General features: G+C 35.6%; 2 protein-coding genes across 2 annotated transcripts; one reads left to right on the top strand and one right to left on the bottom strand.

Annotated features, from left to right (window-relative positions):
- The first annotated feature begins 231 nt into the window (after positions 1-231).
- On the top strand, positions 232-1,602 carry LOC129898866 (protein CDI-like). Its single transcript, XM_055973576.1, has 2 exons — positions 232-486; positions 581-1,602. The coding sequence occupies exon 2, from the start codon at positions 603-605 to the stop codon at positions 1,353-1,355; it is 753 nt and encodes a 250-aa protein (XP_055829551.1). The 5' UTR covers positions 232-486; positions 581-602; the 3' UTR covers positions 1,356-1,602.
- Positions 1,603-2,271: 669 nt separating this feature from the next.
- On the bottom strand, positions 2,272-7,304 carry LOC129898865 (katanin p60 ATPase-containing subunit A1). Its single transcript, XM_055973575.1, has 7 exons — positions 7,008-7,304; positions 6,076-6,538; positions 5,500-5,697; positions 4,886-5,130; positions 4,432-4,590; positions 4,254-4,341; positions 2,272-2,859 (listed from the first exon to the last, which is right to left on the bottom strand). The coding sequence occupies exons 1-7, from the start codon at positions 7,127-7,129 to the stop codon at positions 2,578-2,580; spliced, it is 1,557 nt and encodes a 518-aa protein (XP_055829550.1). The 5' UTR covers positions 7,130-7,304; the 3' UTR covers positions 2,272-2,577.
- Positions 7,305-10,347: the final 3,043 nt, after the last annotated feature.

A 10,347-nucleotide genomic window follows, 5' to 3' on the forward strand; every position in this document is an offset into this window, starting at 1 on the left:
TAGATCGTTCCTTTGTTACCTGTTGGGCCGACCCCAACGTCTTCTTCCGCTCTCCCACCTAGCTCTCCTCCTCCACTCACTCCCGTCTCTCCCTCTAGTCTATCCACTGGTCCTATTACTAGGAGTCAGCATGGGATTTATAAGTCTAAGAGATCCTTCAACCTTCTTACATCCGTCTCGAAGTCTTCTCTACTCCGTAACCCTGTGTCTGCTTTTCGTGACCCGAATTGGAAAATGGCCAAGAATGATGAATATAATACTCTTATTCAAAATAAGACGTGGGAGTTGGTGCCCCGTCCTCTAAATGTTAATGTAAAGACGCTGCTATTAAAATTACTCCAATCTCTCACAAAAATCAGTGATCTACATTATTCACTGCTATAAATTCTGCCCCTCTCCGCAATTATCTCCTTTAACTACAAATCTTGAAAAAAATCTTGTATTTTCTCTATTTAGTCCAAACCCAGATCTACTCTCTCTTTTTAGGTAAAAAGCTTCAAGCTTTCAAATTTCTCTAGTTCATTAAAAGGGAAAAAAAATCAATTTTTGGCTTACCCTTTTGATTTTCTTGGTTTTGCAGGTTGAAATCTTGGATTATAATAATGTCGACAGATGTGCATTCTAATGGAAATGTCCCAAATTCAAAGGCATTCAAGATTTTCATAGGCTATGATCCTCGTGAAGATGTTGCTTATGAGGTGTGTCGTTATTCCCTTCTGAAAAGATCTTCAATCCCACTTGAAATCATACCCATTAAACAATCGGAGTTAAGGGAAAAAGGGTTATACTGGCGTGAAAGGGGGAAATTAGAAAGCACTGAGTTTTCCTTTTCTCGTTTCTTGACACCCCATTTGGCTAATTTTGAAGGGTGGGCTATGTTTGTTGATTGTGATTTCTTGTATTTAGGGGATATTAAAGAATTGAGGGATATGGTTGATGATAAATATGCTTTAATGTGTGTACAACATGATTATGCTCCAAAAGAGACTACAAAAATGGATGGGGCAGTCCAAACTGTTTATCCTAGGAAGAATTGGTCATCAATGGTTCTTTACAATTGTGGACATCCAAAGAATAGGGTGTTGACACCTGAGATAGTGAATACTGAATCTGGGGCATTTCTTCATAGGTTTACCTGGTTGGAAGATGACGAGATTGGGGAAGTTCCGTTCGTTTGGAACTTCCTCGTAGGGCATAATAAGGTTGTCGAGGGTGATCCAGCTACATTTCCTAAGTCAATTCATTATACACTTGGTGGACCTTGGTTTGAGGCTTGGAAGGATTGTGAATTTGGTGATTTGTGGATAAAGGAGCTCGAGGAGTACAAGAAGGCGATAGAGAAGAAGGTGGATTAGGCCAATGTAGCCTTATGGTAGTGTTTGATTCCCACAGTTTTTTTAGTTAAAGGTTATTGATTCGTTACAATGCATCTTCAGGGCTATGCTTCCTTGATTTAGTCTTCCATATTGTTTTGATCTGTATTGCGAGATGTAACCGATTCATTCCAAATCAAATAGTTAGTAAGCAGTTTTATATCGTTGTATTGTAATCATAATAGATTCATTAAAGAAAAAACATGATCATCTCGATCTTTTATATCAAGTATGCTTCTGGTTACTTGATGTTACGACTTTTACTAAGTAAGCAGTTTTTTCTATCATATCTTTTTGTACTGTATTTGCAACAGATTCATTAACGAGAGAACAAGATCATTCTGATCTTTAAGTATGTTTTACTGGTTACTTAGGAAACATCTCTCTACCTCCACAAAGTTGGATTAAGGTCTCCGTGCACTCCACCTGTGGGGATTACATTGGTTATTTGATGTTATAAATGAAATAGCTTGTCCCGAGGTTTTGTTGCTGTTCAGTAATTCTGTATTTGGTCGTATCAAAATACATTGTCTTTCTTCCTCTTCATGGAGGAGGCATTACACCCTTACTGCTGATATTTGTCCTTGTGAAGATTCATCTTACACAAATTTGTATGTCCACTTATTCTTTTGCTTGATAAAGCTGAAGCACCGTGTTACTCTTATTCTAATATGATCAAGCGTTGAGATGTCAAATGAACATGCATTCACAATCTAGAAACTATAAAGCAGTGTTGTGGATGGTTCAGAAAGGCTTTTTTGCATATTGGACAACGGGAATGAGTTGTTTTTCATAATGCCGTGAGTGTGTAAATGATACTGCTATTATGGGATCCAGTTGCAACATCGTATTGAATAAGACCATGAGCTCACAAGATGCCACTACTTTACTCAATAGCTTCAGATTAAATAATTTTCTTTGATAAAGTTACAGACATCAGTGCTACAAAGTTGAGCGCCTCCTCCATCACATAAATTCAATTGACACTTCCACGATAGCTAAAGGAGTAAACCAATTGAAAGAAAATAACAATCCAATTGGCAGATGAGCGATGAGGTATAAACCCTGGGTGATTTGTCATTTTACATAAGTTGATCAGTCCAGTGCTGATCAAAAGATTCAACAGTACACAAGTAAGAAGAACTGACCACCAAATATGGACAAATGTAAGGAAACTGAGTAAATTGCTCACCATCAAACTATCCTAAGCAGATCCAAATTCCGCAAACCATTTCTCATGTTTTTCAATGTCAGCCGCTGAGACACTCGGTTGAACTTTGGAAATAGCTTCAACGAAGTCACACATCGCCACAGGATCCTTAGCAATGTCATCCTTGGCCATGTTCTTAATCTCCTCACGTGTCTTCCCAGCTATCTTTCGCCTCATGCCATTCATAGAAGCATCTCGGCAAACATTTGTGAGGTCATCTCCACTATATCCCTCTGTTTTACGAGCTACTTCATCAATGTCCACATCTGCAGCTACCTGGTGTCACAGGCAGGCATTTGCACTTCGTTAAAAGAAAGATTCCTATAACCAAATAGATAAACTAGGTAGAATTCTTTCAAACTTCAGAAACACATTCTTACCAAAATCCAATTACAAAATAGAATCCAATTAAAAAGACACCAGTTGCACAAATAGACAAGTACAGCTTTATAATGTTAGTGCCTTTCAGACAGTCGAGAAAAAGTATGCTTGTATCGAATACAAAAGAATAAGAAAAAGAATACCAAGAATATTCACATGGAGGCGTTATCTTAACTAAAAAAAAGCCTAATTAATGTTTACCCCTCAATTACTGGTCCTGCAAAAGAAGAGATCAAGGATGCAGAGTACTCTGCAAAGTCAAACATCTGAAACCAAGTCCCCGTCATAAGCAGTCTTAAAACCTTTTTTTTTTCATTTTTGAGTGGCTGCTCTTAAATATTTAATGATTGGAACATGGAAAGGGGTGCAATTTCTAGGTTGAACAAACTATAATGTAAAGTGTTGCACAAGTAAATGCAAGGTTGCAAAATACTTTAATCTATATAACAAGTCAGAAGAAATTTCAACTACAGATCAGCATTACATAACACAGCTGTTTAGATTAAACCATAAAAAGAAGCATTCTTATAATGAAATAAGACATCAGAGTCGTAACGTTAGTACAACCACCAAAGGCCACATCTTCTGCAAACACATCACATATCTTATTCATCAAATTGCAATAACAAGACACCTAAGTTTGACATCTATGTATTTATTATGCAATAGCAAGTGTTTGGAGTGACATTTTCCAAAGCCTGATATGTCAACCTTCACCAAAGAATTGCTACAGCATTACCAATCTGACAAGCACCTAAAAGGATCATTTCTTTTTTAAAAAAGCTGTTTTACATCCGTTAATGACTCAACGTCTTTTCACAGGTATCACCGAATCAGCACACATTCCCATAATTTACTCCAGGGAAAATAATAATCACAGGTACAATACTGTTTTCCATTTTATTTACTTAAGAGTCTTCAATAGAACATATTGTTTCGAAAGTTGGCTTTAGTTCATCTGATACTAAAACAGCAGAATAAATGTATGTTATATTGCTTGATATCTCCTTGGCTTTCTTGTTATTGGTCTTTTCCTTTCAACTCTTTGAAGTTCCATTTTAATTTTAGGCTGCAAACTGCTGGGTATGCCACAATACTCAGCTGAAAAAAATTACTAGCCACTGCTACCAAGATTGATAAACATACACCAAATCGTGCCGACAATGGGGATACAGCATTCAGCAGTAAAGATATATATTATATTCAAAAGTAGCTACAGCTGCATGAGCTTACAGGAGCATACAAGGAGAAGATATAGCAGATTGAGAAAGCATTTTCACAACACTTACCTCAATACTTTTTAAATTGATCTTTATAAGCTCCTTCCGGCTCTCAAAGTTAGGTAGGGGAATATATATACGTTTTTCCAAGCGTCTCCTGAATTTCCATTAACAGAATTAAGTCAAGGACACATTCACATGCATCTCAACGCAATAGAGAAAAAGAATGAATACAATGAGACACAACCTTAATGCCTCATCTATGTCCCATGGAAAGTTTGTAGCTGCTAAAACCATAACAATCTTCCGAGTGCCGTCTTCATTAGTGGCAGTGTTGCTTACACCATCAACCTGAACAAGAAGTTCAGACTTCACCCTTCGGGATGATTCATGCTCTCCTGAACCCCTGAAAAGCGATCCAACCATTATCTCGGGTTCAACCTCAAAAAAGAGTAAGAAACCGTTTAACATACCATAATTAGTTCACAGATAAGGCATACTGGACAAGCATTTTGAGGCAACCTTACTCATTTTAAAAAGTTAATATTCTTGCATTACATTTGAAAAGATAAAAGTAAAGGCTTTTTATATCCAAGACTAATGTAAAACATCATACATATTCTTTAAAAGAAACATTTAACCAAACAGAGGTCAGCTGAAAAGATTTAGATAGTATCTTAAACAATAGCCAAAGTCCTCACCCTCGGGCATTACAAAGAGAATCAATCTCATCGATGAAAATTGTACTGGGAGCATAAGAGCGAGCAAGATCAAACAAGCACCGCACCATGCGTTCACTCTCCCCACGCCATTTTGAAGCCAAGGTGGCAGAAGAAACATTGAAAAATGTTGTCCCACACTCGGTAGCAACAGCCTTAGCCAAAAGTGTCTTCCCCGTTCCAGGAGGCCCAAACATAAGGACACCCTTCCATGGTCTCCTGATTCCCTGCAAGGATACATGCCTAATCAGTAAAAAGTGAGTCATGATGCATATACATGGAAGATTACATCATTTCCTTTTTGATAGCTCTGTGAAGATAATATTAACAGATAAGCTCACAGTTAGCAAAAAAGTATTACTAAAATAACCACTAGGTATTTTGAGAAAGTAATTTCTTCTTTTTTTTCAGAAAGAAAATAACCACTAGGTATTGTTGCCTAAATCATAAAGGTTTCCATATCCTTATCATAAGAAATTTCGGCTAACTCCTGTATTTGAATCTTCACTTGTACATATGCTCCATAGATGACTAAAGAGTAAAGACAAATAAAACAACACTCCACAAAATGCACCTTTCCAGTTCAACTAAGTTACCTGGAAATATTCTGGCATCCACAATGGGAGAACAACTGCTTCCTCCAAAAGTCTTTTGGCTTCACTTAACCCAGCAACATCGTCCCATCTCACACCAGGGCTGTTATCCAAGACATCCCTCTCAAGCATAGCAGCCAGGTCTGCATCAGGCCCCTCGTACTGACCTTTTTTACTCTTCCCCTCTTCAGGTTCACCATCCTAGCAATTGGAATAGAAGTTCTTAACAAATAGATTCAGATTCAACCCATAATAGATGGCCCAACAAGGAAACCACATTCAATAAGTAAGATTCAAGGAAATAGAAAGCATTATGATGCCGATTGTCCTTCTATTCAATATGCACACTTATATAAAAGGAAATACAAGCCACAAATTAGGATACAAATTAACACTTGGAGCTTGGCACATAAAAATGACCTTTAGAGCTTGCCACAAACAACATAAACAGTCAGCAAATGACTAACCACAAGATTCTAAACAAACAAAAGACACGTGAATTACCAATGAATAATTTGAAACAGAGGGATATTACAAAGTAACAAAAATCAAAGCATAAGATTGTTCACAATAATTTACCGTAGAGTCGGATTTTGCAGATTTTCCAGGTCCTTTTTTCGCAGTAGTTGAAGATCGAACCCCAGTAGTAGCCTTAGTAGAGCCACTGGTCCTTCCCCCACGGCCTGTGGTTCCAGTCCTTGTAGTAGATGCACGAGCCCATGCTCCATCTTGTGGGGACTTTCTCATACCCCCCTGACCAGCTCTTCCAGGTCTTCTTGTTGTGTCCCGACTTGGTGGTCTCCAAACATCAGGGTCATCCATTGGAGCACCGGATGAGGTGGGGTACTCATCAAGCGGTTGAAAGACAAAAGATGATTTGGTTGAAATGGGAGGTGAATTAGGACGTCTACCCATAGGAACCTCCTTGAAAGCCCTTTTCTCGGCATCCAATTGTTTCACTACCTCAGTTTCTTCGGAAATTGCTTTCTTTACATTCATCCATTTTGAACGAATCAAAGGGTCATCAAGTGTGTTTACGTGCCTATGCATAGACAAAAAGAAGGGACGACAACTTCAGTCAAAAACCTCAAAAGCAGCTTGGATTTTACTACTCAGAACAGACTAAAGCCTCCATTTCATTATGGGTACTCCATTAAGCTTCAAAATCCCAAAAGAAAATGATAATGCAAACAATATTATGAAGTAAATAATCAAAACCAGTGGTTTCTCCATACTCCATTATCAGATCAGGTACCTGAGTTGCATTCATGACTGATTTACACGAATAAAATTATTTTTTTTTTCCTAATAACAAATACTCTCTCTGCTTAACCAAACATGTGAAATGATTTCATTTGAGATAAACATTTAACAGTCACACCAGACTAAATTGCAACATACATTTCCCAATTTGGCACCCATTTGTGAACTAACTCCATAAGTAGCTCCTAAATACAAGAGACAACAAGGAGAAGAGATCTGATAGGAAGGAGAGTGAAAGAAATACTTACTTATTGATCTGAGCAATTGCGCCATCGAAGAAGATGACGGAAGTGTCATAAAGTCCTTCAACAGCATATTCTCTAGCCAATTTGAGATGATCTTGTAATCCTGCTAGTGATGCACCCACCATTATCAATTCCTCAAATCTGTCGATACTTTCCTAAACCAAATGCCCAAATGTTAGGGTTTCCAAACATTAAGCAAACAACAACAAATTCGAAATCTCTCTCTCTCTCTCTCTCTCTCTCTCTCTCTCTCTACATATATCTGGGCCTCTGGGGAAGACAGGAGACTGGAAGTTGAAGTTGGTTCTACCAACATACGGCGACGTTTTAACGGTCTATCTGATGAGGAAGTAGAGCCCAAATTACTATATTGACCTCCATCTTTTTGAACTTTGTTAGGGGTTCCCTTTGATCGACTGGTCTTTTTCTCTAAGGCCCGTTGAGGATGCGGAGCCCACAAAAGAGAAATGCCTCCTCCTCTATTTGAATTTTGGGCTTAACTGGCTCCGGACCGGCTGAACTTCACAAATAGCCTCTCTTTTTTTGTTTGGAAATTTTCATTAATAGCTATAAGTTAGACCATAATTATAAATGTAGTAATAGTTTATCTAACAGAAAAGAGGAGAGCAAGAGCGAGAGAGATAAATGAGAAAGGCGAGAAAGATTTATCTTAGATATACAATATGTATCTCAATCGAAATCGAGATACACAATCTTCTCTCTCAAAAAATTATCACCCGTCTCTCTCCTCTCTGTCTCAATATCGCAAGAAGATATACATATTAGCTTTGAAACTGAAACTAAGATACACAGATCCACATTGTATCACTCCTAAAATAAATACACAAATACATTTATTCTAGTAATAATTGTATTCATTTTTTTTTCATACACAAATACAGTCTAGTTATAGCTGCATCAATTTTTCTAATATGTACAGATACAATTGATTGCATCAATCAAAGAAGACACATTTTGATAATAGGTGTATCAATTTTTCTAAAATACATATATAATTTTATTTGTACATAAAAGTGGATGACTACCTAGATTAGAATGAAACATAATTGGATGTATCAATTTAAGAAGAATAGAAAATTCAAAAGCGAAAAAGAATCTGATAAAAAAATGAATGAACATTCAGCAATCTAGAAAATATTAAATATCGAGAACCACAGGTATAAATAATAATAATTTTGGTAAAACTTAAATGGAGTATCGTATTAATATAAGAAACATAAATTGAGAAGAAGATCGATTCACACAATGAGTAATAGAGAGAGAAGTAGGGCAAGAAAGGAAAGTGAGAGGAGAGACGAAAACAAAAAAGAAAAAGTGGCGAGCGAGAGAGGAAGATATAGGAGAAATTTGATATAAAACCCTAAGTATAGCTATGTTAGATAATTAATTGAAAGTATTGCTATGTTATGTATATATTTTAGGCCACTCTTTAAAGACATATTATAACTTTTTAAAAATATTCTAAAATTTACATTCCTTAATACTAGATTTCAATCCATAAAAGAGATTCTAGTTGGATCTCAAACTTATGCTTCCCTATTTCCAGCTAAAAATATTCTCTTCCAACTAACTCAAACGAATTTTTTATATTTTCTTGTAAGAAAAAAACACTCTTTCATAAAAATTGAAATAGAAATACTCACGAAAAAATAGCCAAATGATTCCCCAATTTATTACCGGATTTTCAACTACATATTTATACTTTGCGGGAATTCTATTACCCTCTTAAACTATTTTAAAGCGGAATTATTTGCTCCCTAAATGCTGAGGTGGCAAAGAAGATGTAGTTCACTGTCTTTGAGAGAGTGAGACGCAAAAAATAATTAGAACTTTAATTTTATATTTTTTTTTATTTCATATTAAATTTTCTATATTCTTTGTGATAAAAAATGTTTTTTTTATTCTTATTTAATTTTTTTTCTCTTCTTTCTTTTTCTGTTCAACAGATGGAGTTTTTTTTCTTCAACAAATCAAGTACACTGGTGGCAGCTCACCTCCACCACCAAGTCTCTGCCCTCATCGGCTTTCCACCACTAAGTCAATTCTCATCTTCAAATCATACACGTTTTTTCAATTTAAAGATTTATCAATGGCTAAAAATTAAAATTGAAAGCTAGGAGAATCAAACCTTTGTCAATAATGGAGAAGATTTTGTTGGTAACAGACTCAATTAATGGAGAAGAATTCATTAATAAAATCATTGTGTAACAAACCCATTAATGGAGAAGACTTATTTATTAAAATTATTGCAAGCATTAGTGGAATTTCTCATGTTAACATTGTTAAATCGAAATCAACACTAGTCTCTATGCTATTCCGATACTTTCATTCAGATAGGCCGATAACATTTACTAGCGATTCTCTGAAGAATAATATTATAGTAGCATAAGAGGAAGAAGAAGCAGTTCCGGCGGCAAAGTTTTTTGTTTGCCTCTAGCTTCAATAGAGAATATTGAGGTTTCAATGGTGCTTAGAAATTCAATGAAGGTAGAAGAGAATGTTGTACCCATGGATGGTATCCTCCTTTTAGATCTGCAAAAGCTTCACAAAAAGAGTTAGAAAGAGGAAAAGATGAATGCGAAAGGAAGGAGAACAAGAGAAAATGTAAATATAAAAGAAAAGGAATAAAAAAAAAATTATTTTGTTTTATATAAAAGATAATATTGCGTGACTGGCAGGGCGAGTGCAAATTACTGCTTAATATAAATTTGGGTGTGAGTGTGGAAGGGAGTATATATTTCACTTTTAAAAGGTTTAGGGGGTGATAGAATCCCGTGAAATATAAGTATGTACCTGAAAATCCAGTAATAGATTTGAAGATTTATTTGGCTATTTTCTCAAATACTCACCAACTATTTATTCAAACAAATTGCTCGAAAATATCACTCCATAAAATTCAGTATAAGTCATGCATAATTAACTATATCGTATAATATTAAGAAAAAATCACGAGTGTTTTATCATAAAACCTAGTATATTCTAGAAAATTATAAAATACATATATTTTGTAGGAAATTGAAAGTATATATTTGGTGTGCGTGTGTATATAAACCATTTCCATGTATGGTATAATTAAAAAAACTTTGGGTATGAATGGTGATATATATATATATATATATTGTAGAGATAAGTGTCAAAAATACACCTAAACTATCCATTTTTTTGAGTTTCATACCTAAACTATTGAAAGTGTGAGTTTCATACCTAAATTATCACTTATTAGTTTGAGAAATATCAGGTGTGTGTAATACACTCTCTTTATTTTTTGAGAAAACCTTGCCACATGGCATTTTATATGGATAAATTATTCTACCTTGACAAA

This window comes from Solanum dulcamara, chromosome 8 (assembly GCF_947179165.1).
Source record: "Solanum dulcamara chromosome 8, daSolDulc1.2, whole genome shotgun sequence".
NCBI lineage: Eukaryota > Viridiplantae > Streptophyta > Magnoliopsida > Solanales > Solanaceae > Solanum > Solanum dulcamara.